The 14,003-nt window shown below is 41.2% G+C and overlaps 1 protein-coding gene across 1 annotated transcript in view; it reads right to left on the minus strand.

Moving 5' to 3' along the window:
- Positions 1-14,003, minus strand: part of lmcd1 (LIM and cysteine-rich domains 1) — a 69,804-nt gene that overhangs the window by 26,267 nt on the left and 29,534 nt on the right. Inside the window, exon 3 of the mRNA XM_052018078.1 lies at positions 13,505-13,760. Coding sequence (XP_051874038.1) covers positions 13,505-13,760 — 256 coding nt within the window. The remainder of the gene's footprint in view (positions 1-13,504; positions 13,761-14,003) is intronic.

Below are 14,003 nucleotides of genomic sequence, written 5' to 3' on the forward strand. Positions count from 1 at the left end.
GCTAAGCGAGTAAAAGATGATCTGATTTCCAGAAGTCATAATGTTAAAGATGACACATTTCTTTAATATCTTAAGCAGGATTACTTTTTTATCTCCATCTTTTACAGTTTCAAAATAACAAAAAAGGAAGAGAGCCCAAAGCAAAGGTTTGGGCACCCTTCATGGTCAGTACTTAGTAACACCCCCTTTGGCAAGTATCACAGCTTGTAAATGCTCTCTGTAGCCAGCTAAGAGTCTTTCAGTTCTTGTTTGGGGGATTTTTGCCCATTCTTCCTTGCAAAAGGTTTCTAGTTCTGTGAGATTCTTGGGCCGTCTTACATGCACTCCTCTTTTGAGGTCTATCCACAGATTTTTGGTGATGTTTAGGTCAGGGGACTGTGAGGACCATGCAAAACCTTCAACTTGTGCCTCTTGATGTAGTCCATTGTGGATTTTGAGGTGTGCTTAGGATCGTTATCCTGTTGTAGAAGCCATCTTCTTTTCATCTTCAGCTTTTTTGCAGATGGTGTGATGTTTGTTTCCAGAATTTGCTGGTATTTAATTGAATTCATTCTTCCCTCTACCAGTGAAATGTTCCCCGTGCCACTGGCTGCAACACAAGCCCAAAGCATGATCGATCCACCTCCATGTTTAACAGTTGGAGAGGTGTTCTTTCCATGAAATTCTGCACCCTTTTTTCTCCAAACACACCTTTGCTCATTGTGGCCAAAAAGTTCTGTATTAACTTCATCAGTCCACAGGACTTGTTTCCAAAATGCATCAGGCTTGTTTAGATGTTCCTTTGTAAGCTTTTGATGCTGAATTTTGTGGTGAGGACGCAGGAGAGGTTTTCTTCTGATGACTCTTCCATGAAGGTCATATTTGTGCAGGTGTTGCTGCACAGTAGAACAGTGCACCACCACTCCAGAGTCTGCTAAATCTTCCTGAAGGTCTTTTGCAGTCAAACAGGGGTTTTGATTTGCCTTTCTAGCAATCCTATGAGCAGTTCTCTCTGAAAGTTTTCTTGGTCTTCCAGACATCAACTTGACCTCCAACGTTCTTGTTAACTGCCATTTCTTAATTACATTACAAACTGAGGAAACGGCTACCTGAAAACGCTTTGTTATCTTCTTATAGCCTTCTCCTGCTTTGTGGGCATAATTTATTATAATTTTCAGAGTGCGAGGCAGCTGCTTAGAGGAGCCCATGGCTGCTGATTGTTGGGAAAGGTTTGAGGAGTCAGGGTATCTATAAAGCTTTGAAATTTGCATCACCTGGCCTTTCCTAACGATGACTGTGAACAAGCCATAGCCCTGAAAAGCTAATGAAAGTCTGAGACTTCGGTAAAAGTTATCTGAGAGCTCAAATCTCTTAGGGTGCCTAAACTTTTGCATGGTGCTCCTTCTCTTTTTTCACTCTAAAATTGTACAAAACAAAAATAATACACTAATCTTGCTTAAAATGTTGAAAAGAATGTTTCATCTATAACTTTATGACTTTTGGAGATCAGTTCATCTTCTACTCACTTAACTATTCACAGTAACAGAAATTTCAACCAGGGGTGCCCAAACTTTTGCATGCCACTGTGCCATCAATATTCAGATTCTAATCTGTCAAACTGCAGCCATATCTCTGTAATGACTATCAAATCATACTTACTTCTATTTGTACTCTCAATTTATCCCTGTTGTTTCAGAGACTGCATGCACTTGGAAACTGAGACTTTAGTTTCCTTCTATTATTTTGATTAGTTTTATAATCAATCCTGTCCTGTCACAGCCTCTTTATTATTTCCCATATTAATACCTTTCTTTTCAGCTTTGTCTCTACTCTTGGATCTACCACATCTTCCCAAATTTGCTCTATTTAGTCTAAATCACCTGTTTCCCTGACACCCACCCCCCATCATGGAGTTGGTGACCCCATTCAAATACCTATCTTGCTGAAGTGCATCTGGACCATTGCTCAGTAGATCACTGTTCTGCCACTGGACCCAATTGTGAGTCTAGCAGTGGGGCCTACAGTCAGATGCACTCGTATCTTGGACTACAAGCTTTCGACTGTGCATTCACAGAGGTCCTAGGTACACTGATGCATGAATGTCTGACGGACAGTGTTTCCAAAGGAAAGTACTGGCTATTAGTAATCATGATTCTAGCCCTGTTATCCCCATCAGTGTGACTGATCTCCGGACTCACAAACCTCCAGGTAGGAGTCATCCAAGACGAGGAGTAAAACCCTGATTTGCACTGAGCAGCCCACGGGAAATTGCAACAACACTCTAGCAATCTCTGCCAAGATCAGATAACTCAGAATAAATGACACCATTTATTTTTAGTGTGCACTGGATGGATCTCCTGCAGTATGATAGGGCTGATGTACACTCTATCCTCGCAACAAGAATGTAAGAATGTGTAGTGCACACCATTATTCTCTGCTGCTAAACTAGTAGAGATTTTTTTAAAGATAGCCACAAGGCTACCAACTTAATTTCTGTAAAATTCAAATGTCTCTTAGTGGTTAATTGTAGCTTTTGGGGTGGTTTGCAGACAGAAACATTTAAATATCCAGCTCCCAAAAGGACTGCCTTTCTCTTTGTATTGTTTTGATACCTTGAAGTGACATGTGAGCCACACACGAGTGCATTTACATATGAATAGGTTGAAAATGTTTCTCCATTTCAACCAGGGTAATTCCAGATTGGAAAATTAGTTGCATAAATACTCAAAATATAACTAAATTAACAAGACTGTTTAATTTATAGAAACAAACTGCTAGTCCACTTTGAGACAGAAAGGAAGGTTAAAGAGGAAATGTACAAGTTCCTGCCAATCAAGAGATGTTACTATATTTTATGAGTGACATCTCTATCAGGAAAAGACCAGATTAATTAAGTTAGCTGGCTAGTCACTCTTGTCATGTCTGAAAATAGCTGGGTAACAAGATAATGCATAGGCTAAAAGGCATGTTCTGTAATCATTGTCTAGCAGCTTTGTGGGGTGTCAGCCGGGAATCATTAAGTAAAACGAGGATACATATAATCTCCAACACCAAAATAATCAACTAAAATGACTTATTGTGGAGAAACACACAGCAAACAGGAGAAGAGATAATAATGCATGGTTGATGCAAAAAATTTTCAGATGTTAAACTAGTAGCAATGGAAAAGGCCCTGGAGAGTATAGAACTATGATAGCTGAAGGTTCTATCTCCAGTGGAACGTGAGAGAAGGAGGGAGGAAGGGAGAGAAACAGAGTTCAACAAAGAGAAGATGAAAGAATGTGAGTGTGAAAGAGAAAGGAGAGTGAAAGGAAATGAGAGTGAAAGAGTGGGAGAGAGAGAGTGTGAGAGAGAAAGAAAGAGAGAGGAAGAGATAGAGAATGTATGAGAGTGAGAGAGAGAGAGAGACTGGGTGATAGCACGTATGTGTGTGTGTGAGAGAGAGGGAGAGACTGGGTGATAGTGTGTGTGTGTGAGAGAGAGAGGGAGAGACTGGGTGATAGTGTGTGTGTGTGAGAGAGGGAGAGACTGGGTGATAGCATGCGTGTGTGTATGTGAGAAAGAGAGGGAGAGACTGGGTGATAGCATGTGTGTGAGAGAGAGGGAGAGAAGAAAAGTCAAACAACAATCAGTTTTGCCTGTTTTTCCACTGACTTCTGTTTGATACGAATTGTCGAAGTGATTACCATTAATCTGTCAAGCATACATAATATACATAAGGTGGTGATCAGAGCATATGTGCCTCTCGGGACTTCAAACCAGATCAGGTGACTGCACTCCAAGCTGTAAAAACATTAACTTATCCAAGAGAATCACTAGCTAAAGCTCATTTGAAAACTTTTGCAGTATTGCTTAGCTGAAATTTCATTTTAGAAGTATGATTCCTGTGATTTGGAACTTGGCATATTGTCAGATCAGTCTCAAAAGGTTCTTACTGATAATGGCACAAGATTTAATCCATCACTCACTGTGATCATTTGATTCAATGATACCGCTGATCCTTTTCAGAAATCCAGGATAGCATTAGATGGCTATTAATCAAGGCAGATTTGATGCGAGCACTGCTGTAGTGATCCCGATAATCTCTCAATAAGCAGAGCAACCAGCACAGGGACTCGTAAAAAGCAAAGGTGGATGGCAGCTGCTCAACTTGTACTGCTTTGAACAAATCTAAGGAAGCTGCAGGCAGTGTTCCATCATCCAGACTTTAAACGCAGCTCTTGCGCAGGAAGGGGATCTCAGGACAACCCCACACCCAGACACTCCTCCATAATCTGAACATTCAAAAGCTGGGTTGCAAAGCTGCCTTCTGCCTGAGAGGACAATATTAGCAATGATCCTTAATGCTCCCAAGTGCATTTCTCATCATCCATCGAAGTATTTTGTAATCATTGGCACCAATGAAGCCCAATGCAAGCTTGAAGAACAACAACTCAAGGCACATTGCAGACCTTGGGACACAGTATTAAATTCAACAATTTCAGGTAACCAACCTTTCCTGTTTGTGTCAGTACTTGCCAGTTCTGATGCAAGGTCATCCATCTTAACTTGTTTTTCTCTCTTTATGGGTGCTGCCTATTTTACTGGGTATTTCTTTGTTTCAGATTCCCAGCAACTGCTGTGTGTTGCATTCCAGGGTCCCCAGCACATTATTTTGTCTTCTCTGTTCTTGGCTCAGAAAGCCTGGACAACCTTGCTCTCCACCTGATCACAAATGTTCCCTTTGTTCTCTCCATTCTCCCACTTTCTACAACTTAAAACAAACCTGTTGTCTCACTTCTCCAGTTCTGATGAAGTGTGATTGACTTAAAGCATTAATTCTGTTTCTCTCTCCATAGATCCAATCTGACCTGTTAAGTATTTACATTAGTTCCTGTTTTTATTTCTGTTCCATTTAGGTAAGTGTTTCAAACTTTAAGGTCAGCTGTATCTTGCAGAGTTAAACTTCAAAAAACTTGTGAGCAGACAGCAGGAGAAGCCCTTTGGCATGGTTATGTAGACTGAATGTTTTGAATTCTGGTGAACCAATGCACTGACTTATTTAGTCTAGAGCACTAGGGAGTCTAGAGGACTAAACTGTTAGAAAGGATTCTAAGAGATAGGATCTATGAGCATTGGGAGAAACATGGACTGATTAGGGACAGCCAGCATGGCTTTGTTCAGGGAAGATCTTGCCTCACAAGCCTGATAGGGTTCTTTGAGGAGGTGACCAGGAAGATTGATGAGGGTAGTGCAGTGGATGTGGTCTACATGGATTTTAGTAAGGCGTTTGACAAGGTTCCGCATGGTAGGCTTCTTCAGAAGGTCAGAGGCCAAGGGATCCAGGGAAGCTTGGCCGTGTGGATTCAAAATTGGCTTGCCTGTAGAAAGCAGAGGGTTGTGGTGGAGGGAGTCCATTCAGATTGGAGGGCTGTGACTAGTGGTGTCCCGCAGGGATCGGTTCTGGGACCTCTACTTTTTGTGATATTTATTACCGACTTAGATGAGGGGGTGGAAGGCTGGGTTAGCAAGTTTGCAGATGACACAAAGATCGGTGGTGTTGTGGATAGTGTGGAGGGCTGTAGAAGCATGCAGAGGGATATCGATAGGGTGCAGAGCTGGGCTGACAAGTGGCAGATGGAGTTCAATCCAGAGAAGTGTGAGGTGGTGCACTTTGGAAGGACAAACTCCAAGGCGGAGTACAAGGTAAATGGCAGGATTCTGGGCAGTGTAGAGGAGCAGAGGGATCTTGGGGTTCATATCCACAGATCACTGAAAGTTGCCCCGCAGGTGGATAGGGTAGTTAAGAAAGCTTATGAGATGTTAGCTTTCATAAGTCACGGGATCGAGTTTAAGAGCCGCGAAGTGATGATGCAGCTTTACAAAACTCCAGTTAGGCCACACTTAGAGTACTCTGTCCAGTTCTGGTCGCCTCATTATAGGAAGGATGTGGAGGCATTGGAAAGGGTGCAGAAGAGATTTACCAGGATGCTGCCAGGATTAGAGAGTATGGATTATGAGGAGAGACTAAAGGAGCTAGGGCTTTACTCATTGGAGAGAAGGAGGATGAGGGGAGACATGATAGAGGTATACAAGATATTGAGAAAGATAGATAGAGTGGGCAGCCAGCGCCTCTTTCCCAGGATGCCAATGTTCAAAACAAGAGGACATGGCTTTAAGGTATTGGGTGGGAAGTTCAAGGGTGATGTCAGAGGGAGGTTTTTCACCCAGAGAGTTGGTGCATGGAATGCACCGCCTGGCATGGTGGTGGAGACTGATACATTGGACAAGTTCAAGAGATTGTTAGATAAGCATATGGAGGAATTTAAGTTAGAGGGATTTATGGGAGGAAGGGGTTAGATAGTCTTAGGTGTGGTTTGAAGGGCGGCACAACATGGTGGGCTGAAGGGCCTGTATTGTGCCATATTGTTCTATGGTTCTATGGATCAGAAGGCTCCAGATTTTTCCCCACTATTTATACTGAGTTAGCTGATTACATCTAGGATAAAATGATTGAGGTGCTTCAGACCATCTTAAAATACCTGGGTTAGGTAAAGATAATAAAGCCCAGTGTTCCACTCCTCGTTGCTCTTTATTAATGCCATCTATGGCTATGTGAGTTTTTTGCCTCCAGCTGAGAAGATTTTAGTTTCAAGTCCTACACTAGAAACTTAAGCATAAAATTCCAGGTTGACTTTCCAATATAGTACTGAGGGAATGCTGCAGTGTCAGAGGTGTTGTCTTTCAGATGAAAAATTAAACCAAAAGGCCATCTCTTGACCAGACGACCATAAAATGTGCTGTATTGGGGAGTTTCCTTGGTATCCTAACCAATGGTTATCTCTTACACATTACAAAAAACAAATTATTCAGCTTTGCTGGTTTCGGGAGCTTGTTGCTTATTGCATTTCTTGCTTTACAATGGTAATTCATTGAAAGATATTTCAGTGAATATGAAGCATTTAGGATATCCTGAATGGAGTATGGAAGGTGCTATACAAATGCATTCTTTCTTTAAGCTGCTCTGGTAAAGAATAAGGAATTCTCAAATATTGAATTTAAATGTAGCAACAAGACTTCAGCATTCAGTCCCATGAGATAGTCCAATATTCATTTCTTTTTCCGTTTCATCTACCAGTTACTTAGTTTTGGTTCTGTATTTGTCAATAACTTTGCTTAATATAAATAATTTACTTTAATATTTTTAATCGTTGTTACCTCAGTTCTGAGTTTCCTACATCTTCACCAACCATTGCAAAAAAATGCTGTCTTCTGAAGTAACCAGTGAAGAGCCTAAACCTTAGTTTTAAGATTATTCCCTCTTGTTCTAGGCATCATCACCAAAGGAAAGAGCTTCTTTCTCTGTCCAACCTCTTAGACTTTGACATGTTCACCTTCCAAGTGGATGGACACTGCTTTTATAATGCTGGCCATGCTGACTCCCAATGAACGGTCTTATGCAGTTGCTGCAACCCATAATTAGGATTCATTTTCTGAGCTTCCATCATCAGCAAATCTCAACAAGATTAAATTCATCCTGCAACCAATAGTACCAGACCCATAATAGTTGTTCTGAAGAAGGGTCCTGACCCGAAACGTTGACCGACTGCATTTTTCCACAGATGCTGCCTGGCCTGCTGAGTTCCTCCAGCATCATAGTGCTAGATTTCAGCATCTGCAGTCCTTTGTTTCTCTATAATAGTTGTTGATGGCATTAGTTCTTAACACTTTTCCGTACAATCTGCTTCCTTAATACTTAAGGAAATGTACCACTGCAGGTGAAAACTACATGAGTGAAATAAATCACTGCATTGTATATTTACTGTACATAAAGACAAACATGAATGTGACCAATTTCCTTTAGTAAGATGGAGCACCCTTTTAGTGTGCCCTATTTGGAATGTATTGAACACACTGTCATACAAGGCCAGGAAGTCTGAATACAGTTATCCCTAGGCCTTCCCAAGCTCATCACATAGCTGGGCTTGGAACATGGCAAAAGGGAGCAAATCTCAGCCACTGTTGCAATGGAAATGGCCCAGGATCATCAGCCTGAAAGGGCTCCATGGGTGATCTCCTCTTGATGCTGAATATGATACCTTTCCTCTGAATGGATCTCATAATCAACACCCAGTCTTTACTTGTGTCCTCTGACTGGAGAAGGTTAGGAGCATGGCCTGAAGCCATACTCTTTTGGATTCACCTCCTATCAGGCATCTGGCTAGTGTAGAGTTAGGAAAGTGAATTGGGCGAGATATGTGTAGCCTTCAGTTAAATGCCACTTTAACTTCCAAACCAAATCAAGGCACAAGCAATTTCCAAAGGAGGCAGGGTGATTGTCAGGTCAAAAGGCATGGAGGTTTTGTCTCTCCTGCTTTGGAGCTAGTAGTTAGGCTTCTTCTTTTTATCCCTTTGCTTCACTGTATCAGATTAGTCAACCTTTCCTAAAATTGTTGTATGTTCCACATTGAAAGTGAATGCTAATGGCCAGTAATTTCAACAAAATAAAGCAAGGGAAATACCAGACCAAAGACAAATATGGGCTTTGACTATACAATTAACTTAGATTATACAATGTCATTATTTTGATTCATCTTATGGTCCTACATTGTTAACGGCTTTGTAGGACATTACATTCTTTTATTAAAGCTTTGCCTTTCGTGACCAAGACAACTGAAGCAGACAATTTATCACCGATGTCCCAGGGGATTCCATAGTCCTACCCCCATTCCAATCTGCTGAGAAGATTAACAGACAAGCACGTAACCATTTTTAATTGATATACATGGTGCTCAACAGGAAGCGAGCAGTAGTCCAAAAGTCAAAGACCATGTTTGGTCACATGAACGGACATTACTCAGAGTCTAATTGCCAAATGGAATTTGACCCCCGGTTTCTCAATTTAGAGTCATTAACAGTCAAAATGAAGTACAAGGTTCAACAACTGTTGTATTTACCTCAAGCTATTATTATTCCAGTTCATAGTCTTTCTGCAGTGAATTATTCTGTGAAAGAGTCCATTTGGCCCAACAATTGTATTGGTTCTTTCAACGAGTATTCCAGTTTGACCCAACGTTTTTTTCCAGCACTTCTCTAATGATTTTTCTCCCTTTTTCCCTTTAGAAAGATATTATCAAACCTGCATTCACTGCCTCATTGGTGATGAATTCCAAATCCTAATTATTCATAGTTCATCAAGAAAATCACGTCTAATTCTTTTGCCAATGACATTAAATGTATGTCCTGAATTTATTATCTCTTCAGCTCTTGGAGATTGGCTTTTATCTAAACGCTTCACGTTTTAAGTAGTCATTTTCACTTCCAAACATGCAAAAGATACCCAGGTGCCTCTGAAGACTAACATATTTTTCAGTCTCACACCATTTAAAATATACTCTGCCTTTATTTTTTCTGCCTCATTATATTTCATCTGTCATCTCCTTACCCATTCCCTTAACCTGTGGAAATTCCCTTTCAGTCTTGCTCCATCCTCCTTTCCATGCTGCCATCTAATTTTGAATCATCAGCACATTTGATCAGATTCAATATAAATGAGATTAAACAGCTTGAGGCCCCAGCACCAAGCCCTGCAGCAACCTCTAAACCCAAAAATGACTCAATATTTCCTACTTTTCATTTTCTTTCTGTTAACCAATCATCAGTTCATGACTAAAATATTATCTTCAATACCATGTGCTCTGATTTTCTAAAATAACCATTTGTATGGCACCTTTAGATTTCTTTCCTTCTCAAACAACTTTCAAATTTGATCATTATCAAACTTAATATCCTGTGATTAGCTGGCATTGCCTTTTGGAAGTTTAGGATGGGAGTGGAGCATCCCCAGGAACTAGTTTGTGCTTAAAAACTGAGGGATGGAAATATAGAGGCTGACCATTGACATGCCAAAGCAGAACTCACTTACTCCCATTTCTTCACTACTCTTCAATAAGGAAGTTTTCATCTGGGAAATCAGTTTCAAGTGTGGATGTTAAGGGAGGGAGGCAGTGGAGAAATTTCTACCATCCTTGAAATTCAGGGTACATGGAGGCTTCATGATAATTTAATAGCAAATGTGATGCCATGACCTATTGGCATTTGTATTTTGTTTCCAATGGGGTCCAACCAAATGAAGGCTGACAGGTGGGAAGTTTGAGTTTGGAGTCCACAGCCGAGGATCAATGAGGAGGTAAGGGGAGGAGAGATGGTGGATTGGCATTCGATTGGTTGGCACTGGGTTGCGGAGAGGGAGGACAATCATTGTTGTGTAACCGAGTAGAGGATGCCTGTATTTCTGGGATGGGAGTGAGGAAGCATCCCTGCTAGTCCTACCACATATCTGCTGGATCAGACAGTTCTTGATTCCCTCTAGCCAGGTTTCTCAAGTTCTGGGAAACTTAGTTCAGTTTTTAAATCCAAATGGCTCCCAAAATCTGAGGCACAACACCCAATTAACATAATAAAATCACAGTAAATCAAAAGAACCTGCAAATGCTAGAAATCTGAAACAAAAACAAAAAATGCTAGAAACACCCAGCAGGTCAGGGAGCCTCTGTGGAAAGAGAAACAGTTAGTGTTTCAGGTTGAAGATATTTCATCAGAATTGGGAAATTGGGAAACCAAGCTAGTCTTAAGTTACAGAGAGGATAAGGGGAGGATATAAATACAAAGGGAATTATCTCTGAAAGAGTGAGGCCAGCTTTACTATGGGGAGGGTAAAAGCTGAGATATGCTGGTCAGAATTGTTGCAGAGAATAGAAACCAAGTGAATTTTGGAAATGCCCAGCACATCAGGTAGTGTGCGTGGAGAGAGTAAAACTAAGTAAATAATACACATGGGTAACATTTTAGAGGAACTGGCCAGTTCTAGTACAAGCAAAGAAAGCAAGTTCCCCAAACTGTTACCCAGTTGGAAGACAAGGTGCTGTTAAGCTTACATTGGGCCTTAATGGAACAATCCCAGAGGCCACCAATAGATAGGTCAGTTTGTGAGTGGGATGGAGAATTAAAGTTGCAGGCAAGTGGAAGCTCAGGGTGACCCCTTCAGACTGAATGAAGATGCTCCATAAAGCAGTCATCCAATCTAATTTTGGTTTCTCTAATATACAGGAGACCACATCATGGGCACTGAATGCAATACACTATAGAATGAAAGAGGTGCAAGTGAATCGCTGCTTCACTTGAGAGGTCTGGTTGAGTTCCTGGCTGGTGGGAAAGGAGGAGGTAAAATTCCAGGCATCACACCTCCTAAGGTTACATGGGAAAGTGCTGTAAAAAGGGCAGTGGTGGCTGGAGATGAAAGAGTGGTCCAGGGAAGGGTCATTTCAGAATGCTGTAAGGGGAGGAGAGCGGAGAGAAATGTGTCTGCAGAGAATTCTGTTGAATGTGGCAGAAATTTCAAAATATAACCTGCTGAATGTGGAGGCTGGTGGGGTGGAAAGTGAGGACCAGGGGAAATTTATCCTTGCTCTGTTTGGAAGGTGAGTGGGGTGAGTGGAGAGGTGCAGGAAGCAGATGAGACACCGTCAAGGGTTCTGGTGATCAGGGTAGAGTGGAAGCCAAGGATAAGAAAAGTCTTATTAAAATCACTGATCTGTTTCCACCCTTCACAAATTTTAAAATCCTATTTTAAATATATAACCTTACTCCCCTTCATTAATGAGTCAAAAAATATACTACGGTTAACAGAACATTTTGGGCAGGTCAGAGTTAGGAAGTATAATTTATTGTAAAAAGACGCAGTTCAGCTCGAGAATGAAGCAGAAAACTTTCTACCAAAGTTTACCGAATGTGTTAATAATTCATTTTGGCATTCAGTTAAACTTGTTACTTTAGTCAAGCTTTTTCTCAGCCACTGACCCTTATTTGACTGTAATATACTGGGGTAGGACCTCCAGTTCATTTTTCATCCTCTGACTCATGGAGTGCAGATCATCTGTGGCTCCCTTCCCACCTTTCCAATGAGATCAGCAAGTTTGCAAACTGTTGTACAAACATGGATTGTTCAGGCCTGTACTTTACAGCTGTAATCCCTGTTCTACACTGGAAGGTTAGGACAGAGTGATTGCAGGCTGTTCAGCCATGGCAATCAGCAAACCTAAAGCCATTACTCAAGGTCAACTTTTCAGCAACCACTATTAATAGAGTCAGAGTCAAACCACAAGGAAAAAGGCTCTTCAGCCCACTGAATCTGTGCTGACCATTGAATACCCAGTTACACTAATCTTTTTTTATTCTCTCCACATTCCCATTAGTTCCCCTTAGGTTCTACCACTCACCTACACATACTAGGGGTAATTAACAGTGGCCAGTTAACCTACCAACCCACACATCTTTGGGATGTGGGAAGAAATGGCAGCACCCAATGGAAACCCACACAGTCACAGGGAGAATGTACAAACAGATAGCAGAAGTCAGGATTGACCCCGGGTTGCTGAAGCTGTGAAGTAGCAGCATTCTACATTGGCTCCTCTACCCAGACTCAGCAACCACACTGCCCTCCCTGCCATCTCCTACCTTCACACACGCATTTACATTTACTGGGTATTGAAAGCTGAACTAGCTGATCCTCAACACCTAATATTCAGCAAAGGTGAGTGACAAGTGGGGATTAGGCAGCTTCTCCTGAAAGCTCATTTCCAGAATGCCTTGATGGCATTTGAAGTTCACTGTTTATGAAGCTGCAGAGACTTTCTAAACAGATTGAAAGTGTCTTTCATAGTTAAATAAAACATTAATAAAGTAAAATATGTAAGTGTTTACCTTAAATCATACAGTTAGTGATTCCAGTCAAATGATTTGGATCACTGTTCCTACGCCAGCTCTTTTGACATAAAGCTAATGGATGGATGCAAAGTGCACCTGGACTTTCTTGCAGGGCATCACTGCTGTCCCACTGGATTCAGAGTGTCCAGTAATGGAGCAGGTAGTCAAATGCACACGCATCAACCTCAGGACATCTTGGACTTCTAAGTTTTGTCCATGCATGTATGAAAGTTGGAGTTTTCCTGAGATAGAATAGCTGGTAGCAGTTCCCTTTAGAACCAAGATGGATTTCTCTCTCACTGGACCAGTTAAAACATTCAGCTGGGATCAACTAACTCAGTGGAGACCAGGAATGAAGTCTAGAACTGATTGGACCAGACATCTCTGCTATTTACGTCAGTTACTATTTGCAAGGCTTGTTCTGGGGATATCTGTGCAAGCACAGTTAAACATTTTAAAATGTGAAATATCGCTCTTTAAGACTCACCTAGATGTTCCAAACTTAGTTTGTAAAGCTAAGATTTCATGTTTTTTAAACATATTTGTTTAAGCAATAGTTAACAGATTATGGAGAGAACACAGGGTTTTTTGAGTCAATTGTGAGAAAGTGAATCAGGTCAGTTGCCTAAATAAATTTACTTTAATAAAATGATTCTCAGTTATTATGTTGTATTTTATGAATTTCTCCATGTGTGAAAAAACTATTGCTCTAATCTGATGATACTTCTAGTAATACAAGTTTGCAGAACACACATCAGTTCTCCTGGGCAGATAAGCTTACCAGTTTTTGGGTCAGACCTGGTGGGGCCCACTCATACGTGACTGTGTCAAAAGTTGGATCTTTTCTTGACACAATAGGGTTGGTTATAATCATCCTGTTCCTTTTATAAATGCGAACTCCATCTCCTCCCTTTACCCGAGCTGTCAGATTGGAATATTTGGAGTCAGCCAAAAGCCGGCCAATTTTCCGATCATCCTCAGTGTCAGAGTGCAGGCTGTGATCCTCTTGACTGCATTTGCATGACTTGCATATCTTTCTGTGTTAAAAGTAAGAGTGTAACATTAGATAGTTTGCATCCCTCTGCAAAGGAATGACCATCAGCTGGCAGATCAATGGAATTAGTCATGCCACAGAATTAGATCAAAGGATCTGAAGAGCTTGAACACATTTGATGGAAAAGTTGCACTTCATTCAATAAAGACTGCATTTAAGAACACAGACCATCTAGCTTCTGTACAACAAGTCATTGCCTAATAGGGACCAGTAGTGCAATGTCCAA

The sequence above is a fragment of the Pristis pectinata genome, chromosome 6, assembly GCF_009764475.1.
Source record: "Pristis pectinata isolate sPriPec2 chromosome 6, sPriPec2.1.pri, whole genome shotgun sequence".
NCBI lineage: Eukaryota > Metazoa > Chordata > Chondrichthyes > Rhinopristiformes > Pristidae > Pristis > Pristis pectinata.